At 46.2% G+C, this 22,255-nt stretch overlaps 1 protein-coding gene across 1 annotated transcript; it reads right to left on the minus strand.

Annotated features, from left to right (window-relative positions):
- Positions 1-21,877, minus strand: JPT2 (Jupiter microtubule associated homolog 2). Its single transcript, XM_033074373.1, is given in 6 exon segments — positions 1-2,372; positions 3,085-3,130; positions 5,360-5,502; positions 7,026-7,174; positions 21,752-21,831; positions 21,833-21,877. Coding segments are annotated over 6 exon segments (648 nt in total). The 3' UTR covers positions 1-2,187.
- Between the last annotated feature and the right edge of the window lie 378 nt (positions 21,878-22,255).

The following is a 22,255-nucleotide window of genomic DNA, read 5'->3' on the forward strand; positions in this document are numbered from 1 at the left end:
TGAAGTAACAAAATATAGAGGTTTATTGGTAACTGCACGTTCTGTCATTTGATTTCCAATCCCCTTCTGTCCCAGAGAAATGCGCAGATCAATCTTACTTGAAGAGCTGAAAACATTGTTTAGATTTCAAAGAAAGAAATGTAAGAAAACTAACATAGTTTAACTAATTTAAGGCCTAGTTAGAAGTTACTCTTTAAAAGACAGGCTCTGAAGCCACTCCACATCAGATACTAAAAGATGCCAAATGCTTCTTATTGCAGATAGCATCTGCTACACCAGAGCCTGCAATGTAGGAAGCAGCCTCTGGTTGACTTTTCTACATGACAGCTTCCTGTCAAGTACTGGAACAAGGAACTGAAATGGTTAATGTGTCTGAGACTCAGCCAGAGGATGGAGAACACAGACTCAGGAAGAACTGCTAAGAAATACATGTTTGGAAGTAACATATGTAAGTTCATTCCAGGGTTGCAGTTTCAACTACTGCCTTGTTTTCTCGAGGGGAAATTAACAGGCAGCTCCAAACCAATCTGAAAGGTACAAAGGCATTTAAATCCCTACTTTCCACAGCTGTTTCTATCCTAGCACTGCTCCATATGTTTCACTATTTGAAAAGGCAAGGAAGTCTTAAAGCAGTCACCCACCACTACTGACACAAGGGAACTGGCCTAGGAAGCATTACAATCACAGAGAGGTTTAGCACCTGGCCTAGCATCCCATCTCACTGGGAGCAGTTCCCAGGGAACATGGGCTGCAACAGCAGTGGATATACACAATAAGGCCACTTGTTCTTTGGTGTACCTGAACAACTCCTGTTTTGATACATCCAATTTAAAAGGTCGGTATTCAATATATTTAACAGTAAGCACCTAGAGTTAACATTCACATATGAAAGTTGTGGATATGATCATAAAATCCATTCAGAGAACAAACCCTCCCACAAAACCATCTGTGCAAAACATGCACATCTTGCAAACATGATTTACAATAGATTTTAGTAATACAAACCTTCTGTTTGTGCTGGCTTTGCTTTTCCAGCTAAGGTAATCTACAGCAAAATCATCGACAGCTCTAGACTGTGGAGGACTCACATAGTTCTCCCAACCTTAACAAAAATCTGAGACAGTCAAAGGCAAAGGTAAGGCTGATGACAGACAGGAGAATTCACTAACAGACTCAGCACAGGCAGTACCAACAGGAAATTCACTGTGGTGGAGACAGGAGATCAGTCCTGGTATCCGCAGGGAGCCAAGTGAAAACCTTCACAGAAGCTAAGCCCTTTCTACACAAGCTGAGTCAGAGTGACCTGGCTGACACCTCAGCATATTCTCCACGGTAACTGTGAACTTCCAAGTTGCCTCTGTTCAAAGAGTACCAAAAAGCTATTGTTTGCATCCACATCTTTACCAGAAAACATACAAGCACTTAACTAGAAGTACCTACATGAAAACAGCATGTTGGACTGCCACATGTGAAGAGCTAATCACAGTAACAGCAAATTACTAAAGGCATCCAAAAGACCTGAATACTTGGGGAGGGGAAGACCACAATCTTTACAAACATATGATGGTTTGTGAGTATAAAAGAAACTTTCAGCATATTTTGTCCTTGTATTAGCAATCAAGTGCTGCAAGCAAGAAAGGAGAAAAAAGAAGCAATGACTGAAGACACTCAACCTTGGCAGCACTACTTGTTCCAGTGGAATATATTTATATTCACATGATTGCAAGTCAGCTCACACTGTGAAGCTGCATCCAATTGCCTAGGGGAAAGCCCAGCCTACCTGCCATACTTCAGAATCTTCAGGTGTGACTTCCAGGCCCCTTCCCATTCACAATGTTTGACATGTTGACTGTATGGACAAGCTTGATTCCACAAGAGCATCCTGAGGCATAAGCTAGCTAAGAACCTAACAGTCTGAGGAACTCACCACTAAGCAGCATTGATTTTTCACAAAGTTACGCTAATGTCCGGCTCTGCCACCCACCCATGCAGGCCAATACTTACATCTTCCACAAGGCACTCATTCCCTCCCCAGGCCTTCCTCCCCAAATCACCAGGTTATCCTTCCTACACGCTCTAACATAACCCTTATCCATCTGCCTAAGAAGCTATTCACAAGCAATAGTGTATAAACTGACCTCGCCACCACAGACAAGTTTCTCCATTAGTGACAGTGACACGATGACCCTAATAGAATGCAATGCTGGATTTCCCCCCTGGTGGATTGAGGACTTTGTTGTGCGAGCGTGGCCTTGGCCCTAGTCGGGGTTCATGATTGTCTATCTTGGGTTCTGGCTCCTTGCATTGTTCCTCTTTGCCCAGAGCTTTTTTCTCGCATCCATCTTCCAGGTGTGGTTTGATATTTTCTGTAGCTGCATTAAAGAAAACAGATTAGACCATCAGATCACTCACTATTCTGTAGTGCACAAAGTGCCTCATCTTCTGTCAGCTGCATTATGTCCCACATCTCCCTTTCACAGCACACCAAGATTTCTCATTACCTGATCATCTTTCCTGAAGGAAACATGTGCTAAAAGAATTTCACTTTTCACAACAACTCCTTTCTTCCTTCAGCAATCTTTCAAACAAGGATATGAAGACTGAGCAATACACCTTCAGAATTATTTTGGCAGTTGCAGGAAATTAAGATATACAGTGTACCAATCAATTCTTTCATATTGAGCTTGAAAGTAGGGTTTCCATCATTCTTTAACAATTAGCTGATCAATAATACATTTTGTCAGTCAGCTGTTTATTATTTACAGAAGGCCATAATTAGCCATTTGAAGGAGATGGCAAGAGAGGAAGAGGTAACTTGATGTTTTGCCATATACAGATTCCATACATATCTGTATATACACTCATGGTATCAAGCAAAGTCTAAACACAGAGTATCATGACTCACACCTCAATAAGAGGAAGAGAACCATTTCCCCGAGACAAGCGATTAGATTTCTGACTAAACTTTTCAGTCATGTTACCCTAAAAAATGAGACTAAGGCTAGTGTTTAAGCAGAAGTGCAATAAACTTCCTCATAGCTTATCTTCCCAAAGAGAAGAAAGAAAATAATTTCTCTTGCTGACCTTCTAGCTTCTTTGGTATTTCCTCTTCTTTCAAGACAATGTGATCCTGCAAAGAAATCAAAAACTATCTTAGTGTATTACTGTTCTCAAACAGCAAGTCTGTCACACAATCCTTCTGGAAGTTTTGCTTCATTGCTAAGTTTATAGATCACCGATCAAATAAAAGCAAGCTGTGTGCAGCCCTTCATCCCCTCCACTTCTACAGAACCCCAAAAGTAGGGGCACAAATCTTCTGTTATGGCAAGGTGCATATCTCAGACAATTCACTGAAACATGGATGAAGAGACTACATTAAATCATTAAAATGGTAAGCGCAGCAGTGGTGGGTTAACTGCCAGACTCAGTTTTAGAGGCCTTCTCCAACCTTAAGGATTCACTGATTTTAAGGTCAGGAATTACCATTCCTGTCAAGCACCTGCTATCACACAGGAGAAGTTGGTACACACTGCAATACAGGTAGCCCTTGAAGACCCTATTTGTATGCAGCAATTCTTGTCTTTAGCAAGTATCCCAATAAACAGGTAATAATCAAAACATTTAAGGACCATTTCCCCAACAATCTGAATTCACTGTCGGAAATACACAGCCACACTTCAGAGAAGTGTGTTTTCCCACCCATGAAACTCAACTTGCAGTGGTTTTTGTAAATATGCTGTCTTCTTTCCATCTCAGTATCTCCCACAATTCCAATGCTCTAATTAATGGCATAAGAATTTCCACAATGGTATCCTCTCTCTAGTCAGGAATTCATGGGAATTAAAATTACATTTCTAAAAAAGCAGCTAAAAAGAAAGAGCAACCATTCCAATAAAGATGTACAGAGAAACAAAGAAAAGCCCTCTCCTACACCAACAGCACTACTCCTGCCAAAACCTAGCTCCCAATCTTATTTTTCCTCCTTGTCCTTTCATACAGCCCCAGATACTATCCAGAAGGTGCATAAAAAGAAAGCACTCTACCAACACCTTAAATTTAAGGGGAAAAAAAAAACAAAGGCAAGAAAGTTAAATTGGACTGATCCTCTCTTCCTAAGCTTCCAGGAAAAACTGGGCTGTTTTCAGCACAATAACAGTTTCTGTCCTGGTTCCAGCCAGTAATGGGGTTAATTTTTGCAATAGCCAGGGAGGGCATGGCCAGGACCTGGAGTTTATTCTGTACCACATCATGTGCATGGTGTGGGGGGAAGAGGCCCCTTCTAGCCAGCGGTGGTGGCTGAGCATGGTGAGCACTCATGTGTGAGCTGTTTATCCCTCTTGTACACTCTGTAATTAATTTTGTTGCTGTTATTGTACTTATCTTATTGCTATTTCCAGTAAATTGTTCTTGTCCATGATTTTTACCTTTTACCTCCAATTTCCCTCCCCAGCTGCAGGGGGAAGGGGGAGGAGAGTGTAAGTGGTGCATGTTTTGGAGTGGGAACACTAAACTGGGGAATACCATTCCTAAACCACATCAGTTAAATTTCTATCTGACATGCCAAAAACATTATCACCATAATAGCTACTCACTTATTGGTATTAACTTAGAGTAAGACAGCACGTTGTAAATCTGCATATAAGGCACTTAAATACAATAACTGGTAACATATCCTGCTTTTTCCAAACCCAGATGTGGTCATAACTACAAGCAACTATTATATATCCCAGCTTTGAGATCAAAATTCAAATGTATAACCTATGTCTAACAACAGTAACACTATACTAAGAGATACTTTCATCTGTCTTGCACAAATCAAGTACCTGCTGGGCCTGACACCACTGATTCCAGGTTCACTTTTGATCACTTAAGCCTAATGTGTTGAAGTACTTTCAAGGTGACTGCAGACACATGTATTTAAGAGAGGTGAAGTGTACAGCCAGGTCTCACAAAGGCTTATGGCTATAGCTCACCAACTTCTCAAATCTGCATAATCTGCATCAAGATCACATCTGCCAAACTTTAGAATAAGGAGAAATATCTCCTTCCTATCCAGTTAAAATCTCTCTTGGCTCTATCAAGAGCTCCAGCTGTACCTCATTTACAATTTTATATTATTTTTTTTTTTTTTTTTTTTTTTGGCAGCATAGTCTAATTAATACTCTTACAACAAACTGCAGAGATATGATACACCCAAAATAACAAGCTATCAAAGAGACTTTGGGAGTAACTGTCTAACTCAAAGTCACTCCATGCACATTCAGTTCTGTCCTTAGGGAGAGCACAGGCATGTGACAGAGCACGACGGGACCCTGGAGCTGCTGGCTTCTTGATCTCACAGCAACAGAAGTACAAATACCTTGGGTTTGTTTGGGTGCGCTCGTACAATGCTAGGAGAGACAGGAGACCCAAAAATATCGCTTGTCTTCCCACCAGGTGGATTCATGCGTGGACGAGGCTGAGCAGAACTAGAGTCCTCAAAAATGCCACTTTCTTTTCCTCCTGCAAGGCAGTTGTTAAAGACTATTTTTCTAGATTAGTTTCATCACACTATATTAAAAAAATTTCAAAAATACATAATTCAAAGACTTCTACAACTCTGCTGTTTATGGATTTTGTCATATTTGCCTAGTTGAAATCCTTTGTTACAATTCACCTGTGGGTCTCAAACTGAGCAAACTGCTAATGCAGCTCTATAACAGAAGCTGTTTCCTTTCATAATTTCTTAGAACCTCAATTTAGAAATAATTAAGACTTGAATGATGTGCTAAAAAGTCTGAACATGCAGATCACTGAAATTTTCAAAAGTCTGAAGTGATTTGTCATTCAAACCTACTCAGTACAGTAATTTCACGAATACAAGCCGCAGCAAGAAGACTAAAATTTTGGTGGAAACCCGGAAATGCGGCCAATATTCCCGTGCGGCTAATCTATGGACAAAAATGTGATATCTGCCCTTACCTAGTATCATGCTGGTCCAGTCCCGAGCCAAAACAGTCTGAAATCCATGGTTTCCCGTTGTTCCAATGATGAACCAATCAGAGAACAGCTTATTGCCTGCCTGTGGATGGCGGCGTTACTGAGGGGCGGGGGTTGTTATCGGGGTGAGTTACCTCGGCAGTTCGATAAAAGTGTGTGATATTTCTCTGTACTTTTTAAAGTGTTTTCAGTCTTGTGCGGCTACGGGGCTGGCTGGGCTCGCAGGGAGAGGGCTGGGGGAGCCTCTCTCCCCGCAGGGAGAGGGGTAGAACGGCCACTCGGCTCGCAGGGAGAGGGCTACAACGGCCGCTCCCCCCGCCGGGCTGCGAGGGCTACAACGGCCGCTCCCCCCGCGGGCTGCAAGGGCTACAACGGCCGCTTCCCCCGCCGGGCTGCGAGGGCTACAACGGCCGCTCCCCCCGCCGGGCTGCGAGGGCTACAACGGCCGCTCCCCCCGCCGGGCTGCGAGGGCTACAACGGCCGCTCCCCCCGCCGGGCTGCGAGGGCTACAACGGCCGCTCCCCCCGCGGGCTGCGAGGGCTACAGCGGCCGCTCCTGTGCCAGCACGGAGATGTGGCTCCGCTCGGAGCTCAGCTGCCTGCCCGCGCGGCTGAGCGGCTGTTTAAAGGCAACGCGGATCCATTGGGAATGCTCGCAAAATGACCACACTATTGTTCCTGTCTTTTTCGGCTTGTAAATAAAGGGTGTGTCTTTTTTCACTTGGAAACAATGTTTCCGAGGTCGGCAGTAAGCCAGTAAGCCCCAGCGATCCTGCGATTGTGTTACTAAATGACGACTTTGTGAAAGTTCGCTGCGAACTAAAGTGCGGCTAATATTCCGGGTGTGGCTTATCTATTGACAAAGACATCAATGTTGCCAACACACCGGATATGCGGCTTATACTCCGTGTGGCTTGTATTCGTGAATTTACTGTATATAAAATGCAACATAAAAAGACAGATCCCAGCATTCCTGTTTAGGAACACAAAACCATTCTATTCTACAATTCAGAGCCAAGTCACACAGAAAGAGAGGGTAGCTTTTACCTGGAGGGTTTGTTCTTTTTGGAATGTTCTGAGGTTGTTCTGATGCTCCAAAGATATTGGATGCCATCCGGTGTGGTCTGCTTGAAGAAGACACTTCTTTTGTACTCCCAAAGAGATTGTTAGAATCTCCCCCTGGGGGCTTCAACACCCTGTATCACAGAATGAGAAACAAGATATGAAAGTTCATTTAAAATTTATAGCATTCAACATATTTGATGTCCCCTTCCCATTCTCTCCTTGTATGTAACTATCCTGTTTTTAATTTACTTCAGGTAATTCTACTGTATCCATGAAATAACTACTTTTCAAGAGTAACAATTACGTTTTAATATTCTTAAGTTCAGCACAAGTATTACTAACCTCCTTGCCAGTCAATTTCATCATTAAGGTATCTATGATTACATGGAGTGATCCAAACACTGCCACCTACACAAATGGCTACGCTATCTGTGGTGTTCCAGAAACAACAGAGATTAAGACAAGCCATATGATGGTTAGGATTTTAAAAATAACCATTACAGAATCAGAATTTCTGCTAAACTTCACATACCAACTTTGAATCTGTGATACAATTCAAGCCCATTGACTTTTAAATAAAGGCAGATATTTCACAACTACTAAAAAATTTGCTAGTGTCAACCATCAGTTATGATGTACAGCTGCTGTAGATTAGAATGGAGAGACAAAATACCAAAAAGCCAATTCTTTAGTGGTCAAGCTGCCAATCCATTAAAACTAAAGCTTAGCACCAGAGGATATCAAATGGATCTGCAGAAAAATTGGAGCTTACAACAGAAATCATCTGAATTCTTGAAAACTTACCAAAAGTCCTGCTTGTCCGTCAGTAGTAATTCCATAGTTAATGACTAGGTCTTGTTCAACAGACTACAGGTCCTGCCCCAAAAAGGAACCAAACTACTATTTGAGAGTAGAATCAGAGGAATTAATTGGAAAATTAACAGGAAAAGTACAGGAAAGAGATTAATACCTAAATATGGTTGGAAAGTAGTTCAGCTAAAAAAAGGACCTGGGGGTGCTAGTTGACAGTGGCTGAACATGAGCTGGGTGTACCTGTCACAGTACAAGCTGGCTTGTACTGTACCAAATATGGAAAAGCACACTGGTGGGACACAACCCAGCAGGGAAAAATTCAAGAAAAGTTAGGGGGTTGGTCTGATGGTCCCTGCCTGGCTGCAAGAAGCCAGAAAACGGTCAGAGGCTGGACAACCAGACTTTAAACCAATCACAGGAGTTTAAAGAGATACATTTAGGAAGTTATAAAAGGAACTGTTTAGAATAATAAAGGGCTTTTGGTCGAAAGAATCATGCTTTCCTGTGTCTCTCTCTCGGGGGCCACGGGCACCAAAGCAACAAATGGTGCCCCATGTGAGGAACTAAAGCAACAACTGGTGACCCCGACGTGATAACGACAAAGCCAAGTTGTCCAGGACAAAGACAGGATAGCCTTGAGTTAGGGAATCTGCCCAAAATAAGAGGCAGGGAATTGAAATTAGCTGGCCCTTGAGTGAGGGAGCACCCTAAGAGGCAGGAGAAAAAAAAACTGGCAAAAATCCAGGTTGCCCCAGAGATGAGGGAAGCTGGGAAAAGAGCCAGGGAAGTCCAGAGACTTTAGAAAAAATCCAGAGGCTTGAAGAAAATTTTGACCAGAGCCAGGGAAAACAGCTGAAATATGGGAAGATCATATTCCAGACAAAAACAGCCAATAATTCAGGTATGGAAGATATTTCTAGAAGAATGGGGAATTAATTATTTGGAGGAACAGCTTTTTGATTTAATATTATGGATAAATAGCAAAGGGATAGAACTAACTAATGAAACTGCATTTAATATAAATAATTAGATTAATATTGGAGAACAAATGTTAAATGCTGCGTTAAAAGATGATAAAAATGCAATTAATGCTTTAAAACCTTGGAAAGTTATCTTCAAGTTGCTAAAAGAGATAAAAGCCGATTTGTCTAGCAGTAGCATGGAAAAAAATATATCTACTTCATGCGGAGAGACTTTACTGACCAATAAACCCTTAGCAATCAGCTCAGAAACTCCTAATCCATCCAAAATGGCTGTAGAGGAGGGAGAGAAAAAACTCCAAAATGGTGGCAACCGCATGGCAGACGGAGGAGAATAAGAAACAAAAACCGTCTGGTGGAGCGTGGCTCTGGCCCGGGCCAGCTCTGGTGGGAGTTACCCCTTGCTCTGACCCAACCCAGCTGGGCGGTGCTCCCGGTCACGGCCCAGCCTCAGAGGGGAGGGGTCCCAACCTCAGCCCAGCCTCTGGAGGTTGTATTGTCTGCGGAGAAAGAAGGCGTCGTTCTGCTCCGAGTCACCATGGAACCCCCTGCCCACAGCTGCCTAGAAGGAGAAAGCCTTGCCATGGAAAGCCCTGCCCACAGCTGCCCGCAAGGAGAAAGCCCACTGGAACCAGGAAGTGAAAGCACCAGAGCTCTGAAAACCTCTCCAGCTTCGAAAACTCCTAGCTCCGATTCTATGGCAATTGTTTCTTTGTATCAAAAGCCGAAGGTGAATCAATTTCAAGAGATAACAGCACAGAAGAATGTTCAAAACATCCAAGAAAAGAACACAAGCTATCCTGCTGATATTACGAAGCCAGAAGTAATTCCAGCTCCATCTGATCCTGCTGTAATCTTTGAAGCCAAGGCAGCGACCACACTTTCAAATTCATTTACATCTCCAACTGAAAACTGTAAGGTTTAAGGGAAGAGGGAGAAAAACTGCCTAGTTTAATCAACACCCAGTGTCCATGGGGACAGGGAAATTTCTCCCCGGGAAATAAACATTTACACACTAAACTTTCATAAGCTACAGAGGGGAGAAACACAGAGATATAAAAGGGGAATGTAGCATTTCCAAACAGCTCCAATCACACAAAAAGCCACCATCTCAAATAGGGGGTGGGACTCAAACACCTACACAAATTAGAATGTGGGAAAAACCCTTAAAAAATACCCAGCAAGTGAAAATCAGCAAAAAAGGAATTACCAAAATAAAGCTCTATAGAAACAATAGCAAGCAAGTCAATCTAAAAAGATACCATCAGACACCAGAAGCTAAAACACAGCAACAGAAAATAAACTATCTTCTCAATATATGTAGCAGGATGTTACTTGCCTCATGTCTTAAGACAGTGAAAATAAAAATTGGAAAACTTGAAAACACCAACCCAAGTGATGAAAACAGCAGCGTTTACCCTCAGGAAGGTTCAACAGCTGCTTTACCCATCTCTAATCTAAATTTGTCAAAGTCTGTATGTTTTGCAAACTTTACTAAGTTAATATTTGACTTGTTAACTTGTTCTATTACAGTTAGTAAAAAAGTGTCTTATCAGTGCAGCAAATACATGTTATTATTTTTAAAGTGTATGCTGAACTTTACACTACAATGTTTCTTGAAAGTTTAATGAATCAAAATTATGTGAATTAGTTCGGTGGGGAGTATTTCATTGTCAAATTAAAATTGCATGGTTTTCTAAAATATTTACCTCTTATTACTTTTCAAAATTTAGTAAAGGTTTGGTTTTAAAACATAATAAAAAAAAAATATATTTTGCCTAGTCTAACATTTCAACCCTGGCCAGGTTGGAATATTAGCTAAGCAAAAAGAATGTTTACCATCAAAACCTTCTCAGTCTATTTCAATCGTGGCCAGATTGGAATTGACTGACAAAGGGGGAAAATGATAAAATTCAAATATTTCTGAGTTAAAATTGAAAACAAGCAATTTGGACTAGTTGATTTAGGCTTGCAAAAGCTAAAACCTTTTCATTTGAGATAAATATGAAGAATCTTATTCAGAGAAGATTCTCCTAAGTTATCATTTAAAGGAAAATTCTTGAACATATTAAACACTAAAATTGGATTGTAAAATATCAACAACTATTTTCACCAAATTAAGGTAATTCAAAAAAATATATTTTTCTCTGCTCTAATTTCAAAAAACAAAGAAAGGGGGAGAAAGGAGAATTGGAAACATTTGTGTTCTTAATTGAAATAGTCTTAAGTTAAAAGGTTTACTGGTTAAATAAAACAAAAGAGAGTAAGGAATAAAAGAAAGATGTATGTTCTTATTAGAAATGATTTTAAGTTAAATGGTATTTTGCTTATAAGATTTTAATGGTTTTGAACCGAATGGTTCGTGTTTAATGTTGAATTGTAACGTTATAATTACACTTATTTCACGAATACAAGCCGCACCATTTTGACCAAAATTTTGGTGGAAACCCGGAAGTGTGGCCAGTACTCCGGGGCAGCTAATATATTAACAATATTCTAAAAGCTGCCAACACAGAAGTGAGAGCCCGCGGCAGCCCCAAGCCAAGCTGGAGCCTGGCCAGCCCAGGCAGAGGTGGGAAAGCCTGGCAGAGGCGGGGCCAGCGGTGCGGGGGGCGGGTGGCAGAGCCCAGGCCAGCAGCGCGGGGCAGGGGGGGTGGCAGAGCCCGAGCCAGCAGCGCGGGGAAGCCCGGTGGCGCGGGGAAGCCCAGCAGAACCGGGGCTAGCAGTGCGGGGAAGCCCAGCAGAACTGGGGCTAGCAGCGCAGGGGAGCCCAGCAGAACCGGGGCCAACAGTGTGGGGGAGCCTGGCAGCGCGGGGAAGCCCAGCAGAACCGGGGCTAGCAGCACAGGGGAGCCCAGCAGAACCAGGGCCAGCAGTGTGGGGGCCTGCAGTGCCGGCCAGGGCGAGCAAATGCGGCGGTGCAGACAGGAGCGGGGGGCGAGTGAGCCCGGCGGCAGCGGCAGCACCACCCAGCCGGCCCCGAATGGCCCCGCCGAGCCGTGGCGCCGAGCTGGGCCACCCGGCCCCGTCGGCAACATTAGCGGGCCGAGCCTGCCTGGCCCCGCCCCGAGCCAGTAAACCCCGCTATGCTGTGATTCGGTTAATAATTGGCAAATTTGTGAAAGTCGCACACGGATCCTCGCTACGAATGAAAGTGCGGCTAATAGTCCGTTGCGGCTTATGTATGGACGAGGACCTAAACGTTGCCGACACCCCGGAAATGCAGCTTATACTCTGTGTGGCTTGTATTCGTGAAATTACTGTACTAAGTAATTGAACCTGTAATATGAGTAACAGAGATAGTACATATCTCAGAAATTGCTGATAACTGACACTTTAGATTTCAGCACATGTCAGTGATCAAAAGGAGGATATATTTTCCACACTTGTTTGTGAAGATAACAACAAGAAGAGACACTGAAACATAAGACAGGACCCTCTGGTTTTACAGAGCAAGAAAAGCTGAGATGTATAAAATCTACAAAGAGCACAACAGCAGAGCTCAGTTCACCTGTCACAAAACTGAGTTTATCTCCTACTGCAGAGTTGAAGGACATTGAAATAAAAGAGTTGTTTGTTTACAAAATATTTTCCTGTTTGCAAATTGTTTTGCTAAGTTGAAATTTTGCACAGTTTTAAATTTAAATGTTTTAAGTTATAATTCTATTGTTAAAAGTCCAAATAATTCCTGAACATAAGTACTGCAGCCTCAGGTATGTGGAATCCTTTACCAACTAAGAAAAACAAATTTAGTTAAAATTGAGTTTATGCTGTCAATGTCATCTTACATGCAAAAGGATCCTTGTAGGTAAGATAACAAAGAATAAGCTGCATATTTGCATTTTCAAATTTTTTTTCAAAATTAATAAAAAAGAAACTGGGAATTGTCACAGTACAAGCTGGTTTATACTGTACCAAATATGGAAAAGCACACTGGTGGGACACAACCCAGCAGGGGAAAATTCGAGAAAAGTTAGGGGGTTGGTCCGATGGTCCCTGCCTGGCTGCAAGAAGCCAGAATTGGTCAAAATACAGCTGGACAGCCAGACTTTAAACCAATCACAGGAGCTTAGAGAGATACATTTAGGAGGTGATAAAAGGAACTGTTTAGAAAAATATAGGGCTTTTGGTCGAAAGAATCACGCTTCCCTGTGTCTCTCTCTCTCTCAGGGGGCACGGGCACCAAAGCAACATGTACCCAGGTGAGCAAGAAAGCCAATGATATCCTGGCCTGTACCAGGACCAATGTGGCCACCAGGACACTAACCTCTGCTGTCCACTGATGAGGCACCTCAAATTGTAGAGGCCTCTCAACAAGAATGAGTTTAAGTGGCTGGAGCATATCCATAGAAGAGTATGGAGCTGGGGAAGTGTCTGATGAGGAGCAGCTCAGGGAGCTGGGGAGGCTCAGAGGGGACCTCCTGGCTCTGCACAACTCCCTGACAGGAGGGAGCAGCCAGGAGGGGTGTGGGCTCTGCCCCCAGGGAGCAAGGAACAGGACGAGAGGAAAGAGCCTCAAGTTGTGCCAGGGGAGTACACACTGGACATCAGGAAGAATTTCTTCACAGAAGGGGTTGTTAAACACTGGAATGGGCTGCCCGGGACAGTGATAGAGTCACCATCCCTGGAGGTGGTGACAAAATGACTGAACACGGCACTAAGTGCTCTGGTCTAGTTGACAAGCAGTCAAAGGTTGAACTCCATGATCTCAGAGGGCTTTTTCAACCTTAATGATTCTGGGATTCTGTATCAAAAATAATTTTTGCAGTTACGTCTTCCAATTACCTTAGCAGCTGAAAAAAAGTAGCAGCTCAATATACAACCTCTAATCTGAACCCTGGATCTGGAACCTAAAGTAACCTTTGCTTTTAAAACCAAGAGAACAGTTATAAATTGCAAGATCTTTATCCCACCCTACCTGAACACAATTAAAATCTCAGTGAATTATTAAACCCCTCCTCTCCCTAGCCCTATAACAGCAGCACATCATTACAGGTAAGTTACGCCTAGCATAAAGTGAAGTTCCACTTGGTGCCAAAATCTACTCCAGTTTAAGATTTACAGTAATTTCACGATTATAAGCCACACCATTTTGACTAAAATTTTGCTCCCACCCTGCAAATGCAGCTTATACTCAGGAGCGGCTAATATGTGAAAAATTTTCTGAACTCTCCAACTCTGGAAGTGCAGCTGAGGTGCCAAGCCGAGCACCTGCCAGTAAAACCCGGCTTTATGCAATTGTTACAAATTGGTTACTCTGTTGCGCGGTGGGTGCAGGTGGGCTCCGTGCTGGTAGTGCAGGGGGAAGGCCGGGGACTCTCTCCTTCAGGCAGCGCAGCCCGGGGGAGAGGCGGAGGGTTCCGTGCTGCCATCCCCACGGCTCAGGGGGAAGACAGGGGCTCCCTCCTGCTGGCCCCACGGCCCAGGGCAGAGGCGGGGGGCTCCGTGCTGCCATCCCCGTGGCTCGGGGGGGGAGGCAGGGGGCTCCCACCCCCGCCTGCCGCTGTCGCCGCAGGAGCGGGCGGGCTCCGTCCCCGCCTACCACTGCGGGGCAGTTCCAGGCCAGGGCGAGCGAGCCTGGCGGCAGCGGCAGCCAGCCCCAAATGGCCCTGCCACGCGGCAGCACCAGTTGGGCCACCTGGCCCCGTCCGCAGCCCTGAGTGGGCCAAGCCCACCTGGCCCCGAGCTGAGCCAGTAAACCCAACGATCCCGCGATTCTGTTACTATTTGGCAACTTTGTTACACACGGGTCCTTGCTGCAAACGACAGAGCAGCTTATAATTAGGTCCGGCTTATTTATGGACAAAGAACAAAATGTTGCCAACACCCGGAGATGCGGCTTACAGTCAGTGTGGTTTGTAATCGTGAAATTACTGTAATTTCACAAAAGTAGAGATATTTGGATGCTCTGTCAGAAAATTAGCTCTCTGTGCATTTCATATCTCAAGATGCAGAAAGCATTTTAGGCCTTTTGAGAAGCAGAAAAAAGTTCCTCTTTTAGGCTGGGAATACTTTATATAAACAGTACTAGCCTCAGAGGGACTGTCTTTGCAGGCCATGTTCAATATTTTAATCCTTAGTATGACTGTGGATTTAATAAACGCCTTTAGCTTAATGAGTACAGTAATTTCACGACTATAAGGCGTACCGGACTATAAGGCGCACTATTTTTTTGCCACGAAGATCCATGCTGTGCACAACAAAGTAGTAAATTAGTAACGGAATGCTCCGGAATCCCCTGTGGAGTTTACTGGCATGTGCTCAAATTGGAAACATTTTAACAGATTGGTGTAGCCTTTAAACGCAGCCCCAAGTGCCCTCTCCGTGGGCAGGGCCTGGCACTCCTGCCTGCCCCCGGCTGGCGAGGCAGGGCTCGTGGCTGCCATGGTTCAGGGCAGTCACGGCTCACACCTCGGGGTTGCTGCAGTTCAGGGTGGCTTAGGACCGTCTGCAGCTCAAGGCGGCGCAGTATTGCCCACCCCCTCTCTCCCTGTGCGGTGGCCGCTGGGAGCAGGGGCTGGGTGGTGCCTCTCAGCCCGCACGGCTGGCAGGGGCTGGGAGTGGGGGCTGGGCAGTCCCACTCAGCCCGTGCGGCTGGCGGGGACTGGGACTGGGGACTGGGCGGTCCCTCTCGGCCGCCGCTGGCCGGGGGCTGGCTGCTCCTGTCCCCCGCTCGCGGCTGGGCTTACGGCTCGCACTTTTTTTTTTGCAGCGAGGAGCTGAGTTGCATGCAACAAAGTAACAAATTACAGGCAGAGGCTTGCCCTTCTTTTTTTTGTGCAGGGAGGAGCAGAGCCGCGTCTAACAAAGTAACAAATTACGGGCAGACGTTTGCCCTTTTTTTTTGCAGCGAGGAGCTGAGCTGCGTGCAAAAAGTAACGAATTACTGGCAGTTTGCAAACATTTTTCACAGACTGGCGTAGCCTTTAAACGCAGCCCCAGGTGCCCTCCCTGTGCTGCAGCCGGGGCCAGGGGCAGCTCCCGCCCTCCCCATGCAGCTCCTGCCGGCCGTGGCCACCCGCTCCTGCCCCCCCTCGCAACTCGGAGCTCCCGTGGCACTGCCCCCCCATTGCAGCTCACACTTCCAGGTTTGCAAATTTTGCAACTTTGTACATCAGATAAGGCGCACTGGACTATAAGGCACACCCCCCAGGAGTCGGTAAAATTCGCAACTTTGTAGATCATATAAGGCGCACCGGACTATAAGGCGCACTTTTTTTTTGCAGCGAGGCTCTGCCCCCAGCTCCCCCCACGCGGTTGCTGGCCGAGGCCCTGCCTCAACCTGGCAGCCATTGTCCCCGGGCCCGCCTGTACCCGGCAAGGGCAGTGCCGTGAGCCACTGGGCCCGCCTGGACGCGGAAGGGGCAGCGCTGCGGGCCCCCTGGTCCGCCTTCACCCTCCAGTCATGGGACCCCGGGACCACCTGGACCCAGGAGGGGCGGCGCCGCGGGCCCCCAGGTCCGACTCTACCTGGCAGGGGCGGTGTCGCGGGCCCCCGGGCCCGCCTCCACCTGGCTGCTGCGGCACTGCCGGCTCCCCCCGCGGCTCGCAGCTCTCACTTTCGGGTAGGCAAATTTCTGAACTTTGTCCATCAGATAAGGCACGCCGGACTATAAGGTGCACTTCCGGGTTCGAGAGAAAATTTTAGTCAAAAGGGTGCACCTTATAGTCGTGAAATTATTGTAACTAGAATTTCAGCAGGCAACTCCTTGTTCAAAGCACAGGGTTAGATCACACAAAGCTTATTTATTTACAATTTAGCGTTCAACAGACTGTAGATCCAACCAACCTCTGTGCTCTCCACATATTTTAGAAGACTTAAAAAACACTATTAAAGCAATATCATATAGGTAAATTATGTATTTAAATAATTCACAACGGTCCAGAAACCATGAGGCAGTTTAAGTATTTAAAGTGGGGAGACTGAATGAAAAGGGAATGCTACTCTAAAAAAGTAGCTTGGGAAGGGGTCTCTGTTAAAATGGACTCCTCTCACATAATTTAAATTAGTTTTTACTTTATCTGTTCTTTTCAGCCATTTTTAAACTGCATTTAGTCTTTGTTGCATTCCAACTACACCAAGTATACCAGCAAAGAGATTGAAAGGAAGTAAAAAGCTGTTTATACAGCTGGAATCTTATACAGCCCAGATTCATTCAATTTATCATCCTGTTTGCTTAGCACATGCTTACAAGCATAGGAGGGAATAATAAAAAAACCTACTTTCAGGTTTTTTTGGTTTAAGAAAAATAGCCAATCATAAGCATCAAATTACTTCTCATTCCTGCAATGGGTTTTAAGAGCTATTGCAGAAATAAATTCTAGAGAAAAACCATTTTAAGATTAAAAGTCTTGATAATTCAGTAAAGAAACTTCCTCAAAATAAATCCAACATTGATTAATCTTATACTGTCCTCTTGTTTTTAGCTTAGTATATATAAAAAAACCCTACTGTTGAACAAATTAACCAGAGCCATCATTGATGGTGCTTATCAGGAGGCAATCACCTTTTCTGCCAATATCACACAAAATAATGTCTTGATTCTTCATACAAGAAGTGGATTTACCCCAACATTCCAAGTATTACATAAACTTTCAAATGGCAGCGACACCAGGTTAATAAAATTCAAACTAATACAAAGTCAGATAACTAAGTCATTCACAGGAATTACAGTAAATTCACGAATACAAGCCGCACTGAGTATAAGCCGCATCTCTGGGTGTTGGCAAATATTTCGGTTTTTGTCCATAGATAAGCCACACCCGAATATAAGCCGCTCTGTCGTTCGCAGCAAGGACCCGTGTGCAATTAGTAACAGAACCGAGGGAGGGCGGGGTTTACTGGCTGAGCTAAGGTTGTGCAGGCTCAGCCCGCTAGGGGCCACTGACGGGGCCAGGTGGCCCAGCCCGGTGCTGCCGCTCGGGGCCGGCCGCCGCTGCCACAAGGCTCGTTCACCCCGGGTCGGCGCTGCCCTGCGGTGGCAGGCAGGGACGGAGCTTCCCCCGCTCCTACGGCAGCGGCAGCGGCAGCGGGCGGGGACGGAGCTTTCCCGCGCCCGTGGCGCCGGGTGGCGGGCGCGGACAAAGCACCCCGCCTCCTCCCCGGGCCGCGGCAATGGCTGCGCGGGGCTCCCGTCGGCTCCCCGGGCCGCGGTAACGGCGGCGCCCCCCCCCCCCCCCCGTCCTCCCCGGGCCGTGGCAACGGCGGCGCGGCCCTTCCCCTCCTCCCCGGGCCGCGGCAATGGCGGCGTCCCCCGTCCCCCCCCATCCCCCGTCCTCCCCGAACAGCGGCAATGGCGGCGCCCCCCCTCCCTCCTCCCCTGGGCTGCAGCAGAGGAGGGAAGAAGAGAGCTCTCCCGCCTCTCTCCCCGCCCCCCATGCTGCCTGCAGGGAGCCAGGGCAACACGGTAACACTGTAACAATTGCGAAATGCCGGCTTTTACTGGCAGGTGCTTGGCTCGGCACTCTGGCTGGCACGTCTGGGGTTGTAAATGTCAGAAAATTATTCACATATTAGCCGCCCCCGACTATTAGTCGCACTTCCGGGTTTCCACCAAAATTTTTGTCAAATTGCTGCGGCTTGTATTCGTGAAATTACTGTACCAAAAATAACCTTGAAGTACAGCAACAAAGTCTGTCAACTGATGTCAACAACAAAGAGGACAGGGCTTTGTACTCATTCCCTCCAAACAAATATGTGGGAGACTGCAAAGCTATTTTCTTGCTGTGTAGTCTCTAGAGTACTGCTGCCCTCTCTGTACAACCACGCACTCAGTTCTAGAGTAGTGAGAGAAACAGGTCCCCACATCAAGTAAGAAAAGCAGATTTCACCTGTAAATCCTACTAAAGGAAAACAGCATGCCAAACTCCACAAGCCAAGATGAGCTGCTTCAAGAGAGTACACAGAAATTTAACATATACTGTGTAAGTAACTTTCGTTTATACTTGTTGTGGGCTGTTGAGGTTTAGAAATTTTTCCCATTATTATGTTAAGCTAGCCGGGATGGCTCTCCTATTAGCCGTTAAGAGCTGAAGACAAAGGAATGGCTGAACCAGCCTGATGGCTCCATTAGGGAAAGGTGGAGTCCTGCTTTTGTTTTCGGCAAGTAGGAGGACACTCGGAGTAGGAGAGCTCGACGGCAGAACTCGAGGAGAGAGGTTCCTTTCTCCGTGGTTGGGATCAGGCTTCTTGGATTTGGACTGCTAAAGCTTTCCTGCTTCCTCTGAACAACTGGGAACTGGGACGCCCATGGTGAGCAGAGTTCTTTCCTCACCCTTTCTTCCACCTGGGGCGGTGCTGCCACCTCGCCCCCCTGCTCCTGCAGCAGCCGCGACTGAGAGGCTGCCTGCCCTGCTCCATCAGACTTTGCGGAGGAGGAGAGCCATCAGTGACTGAAAAAAAGGGACTGGGACTGAGTTCTGTTCTGTCACTGTTTTTTTTTCTTTCATATAGCTGATGCTGTTTTTGTTTGTCTTATAAATATATCAGTAAAGAACTGTTATTCCCAACCTATACCTTTTTTGCCTGAGAGTTCCTGAATTTCCTTTTCCTGGTAATACTGTCCCTTTAAACGGGGACAATACTTCATAATCATTTTGGTTTACATCAGTATTATGCCAGTTTATATGGAGACATTTTCGTTTCTTGCAGCCAGGTATATTGGGTCTTCCTTCCTTTGGGAAGAGCCCTATTCCACAAGTTTAAAAGACACTTCTAACTGTTATGTTCTCTTCTGGCAGATTTGAAGAATTTTAGTTAGTTCTTCTGATCTTTTTTTATCCCTTACATTCTAACACATTTGAATTTGAATGCTCTTTTCTCATTAAGCCTTTCAGGCAACCTATGGAAGGCTTATCCATTATTCAAGACACCCTCTGCTTTTTTTTTTTTTTTAATCCTGCCTGAAAGTTAAATACTGAAGTTTTACCAGTTTTTAGACTGTTCTAATACAGTAGATAAGAGCTGCATTATACATAAGAGACTAGCAGAAAGCAAGTGTTGAGGTTTGGAACTGCAGGCCCTAAAACAAGACCAGAGGTTGTGGGGTGCTCCTACTGTGAGATCAACAGAGACTAACGGCTCATCAAACAGCTCAGTCACATACAAACAGCAAACTCTGTTATGCAGCCATGCTCTTGATCTGAAACCTCCAAGATACTACGCAGTGGCCCCGAGGAGAGTAGAGGAACATGAGTTCCTTTTCCAAGACGGTTAAATTTACCATTGTCAGCTCTTTGCAGTAGCTGTGAAACTGCTCATACAGAGGACGAATCAAGACTATGTTAACACAATGCATCTTTATAGCGCACAACAGCAGAATGACACAACTCTGTCCTGCTTTGCTTTTAGAAGCTCTTAGACATGCAGTTCCTTATTTTATTTTGAAAAAGCAAAACTTAAAAATTACAAAGTGTCATTGTTGAAGTTTCAAAAAATAAAACTAGGTAGCTAATTCAGCAAACTAGTTGCTTGCTCTATCACTACACATTTACAGGATCACTAGAAACACACTTTAAGCTTTCACTTAAAACCTTCTTAGCATCATTTATTTCTAACAGTAATGCCCCTGCATTATGAAGTTTTCAAAATGCAAATACTTGTTTATAATTTTCTAGGCAAGATTTTCACACTAGAAAGACTTCTTTTCCACACTTCCACAGCTGGTGTTGGCTGCTGCAGGGATTTGGAATTAGGCTTAGCTGTGATTAGAGGAACTTCTGCATACCACGAACTACAAAAAGATTTGCATTCTCACTAAACAAAGTTTTGTTCACGGAATGAACAGAATAAGCTGTGTCTTTAAACCGTGTACTTTTGCCCTTGATAGCACAGGCCATAAGTCAATATAGTAAATGCCTCAGAGACCACGCTGCAAACCCGCTAAAGGAAGTTCCTGCGGTGCCGCCACGGGCACTGGTACAGAGCTGTGAGCTGCTCCAGCCTGCTCTCAGGCACCACCAACATACCCCGATACGGCAACGGGAAGCAAGCTGTAAGGCCACCTTTGCTCGCTGTTAACTAACACGTTGCAGTTGTCTGCCTGGAAACCCAATTTATGAGTTAAACGTGGTTTCAAAATTACTATGAGAACAGACACTTCTCAGAGACATCATCAAGGACAGAGCACCCTCAAAAGTCTTCTCAAATCAGGTCACAGATTGGAGCGACTGGAATGCGGGAGAACTTAAAGCATTCCTAGACATTTTCGAAACCCTTCCTCCTCCCCGCACGCGGCAGCCTCGTAGATGGATTAATCACTGCCCTCACGCCCTGCGGTATTCAGGGTATCTGCCCTCCTCCAAACAAAGCAATAAACTTCAACTTCGTAAGGCGAAAAACCAGCCGACATCTGCTTCTGCAGGCGTTTGTGCTGAATCCTCCCCCCACAGCTTCACAGAGAGTAGCTGGGGCCTCTCGCTCCCCGTGAGTAGAAACACGGCAGGAGAAGGTGCTCCCCAGCGCTGGGCCCTTCTCCCCCCGCCGGAATCCCTGCAGGAGCTCTGGGGTCTGGCTAGGCACGGCACCCTAGGGTGCCCCGCCCGGCCCTGGGACTCTCCCTGCGTGCCCCAAGCGTGGCCTCAGCCCAAGGCAGCACCGACGGGAGCGCAATGCGGCCACTCCCCGCCCAGCCCCAGGGACACAGGACGAGTACACTGAAGCACGGCGAAGGCACCAACCGCGCACTGGCTTCTATACGGGAGGGATGGGGCTGCGCTGCCGCCCGCCGCGGCGAAGAGGCCCTTCCGGGGGTGACCCCATCTCCTCGGCCAGAGCCTACATCCCCGACCCGCCCTCTTCTTCCCCTCACGGCTCTCAGCCGGAGTCCGCACCTCCCGCGCCCGAAAAAAGCCCTGCTGAGGACTCCGCGCCGTCGCACGAGTCCGCGCCCCGCCGAGCATCCCCCGCCACACTACCTGGAGCTAGGCTTCGCCGCCTCGGCCTCAGCGCCCTGGAACATGGTGGCACTCAGCAACTCAGCTCCACAGCTGCGCGCCAACCGTGCCGTGGGGAGAGCCGGCTGCCCCGCCTTGCCCGACCATTGGCCTGCTTGGCTGCCCATCATAACCAGCAGCCTATCGAACACAGCCCACCCACTCGAAATCCCGCCTGTTCGGCCAGCCTCGCAGAGGGAGGGAAGCTTAAAACGACTCGCGTCAGCGCTCATCCTGTATGGCTTCCATTGGTTGTCTTGCCCGTCCGTCAGCAGAAACGGCACAGCCATTGGCTGGGGGATGGGCAAGGCAGCGGGAGGGCATTTAAAACGACGGGGTGGGAGAAGAAGCTGCGGCGTGGAGTTTGGTGCCAGGCTTTGGCGTTGTGGTTGGGGGCGGTATGTGAGGGTTTTACCTCGAAATAACGATACAAAGCAGAAAACAGGGGGAAGATCATCGTACGGTATAACCTCAGGGAGGACTTCA

Source organism: Catharus ustulatus, chromosome 16 (assembly GCF_009819885.2).
Source record: "Catharus ustulatus isolate bCatUst1 chromosome 16, bCatUst1.pri.v2, whole genome shotgun sequence".
Taxonomy (NCBI): domain Eukaryota; kingdom Metazoa; phylum Chordata; class Aves; order Passeriformes; family Turdidae; genus Catharus; species Catharus ustulatus.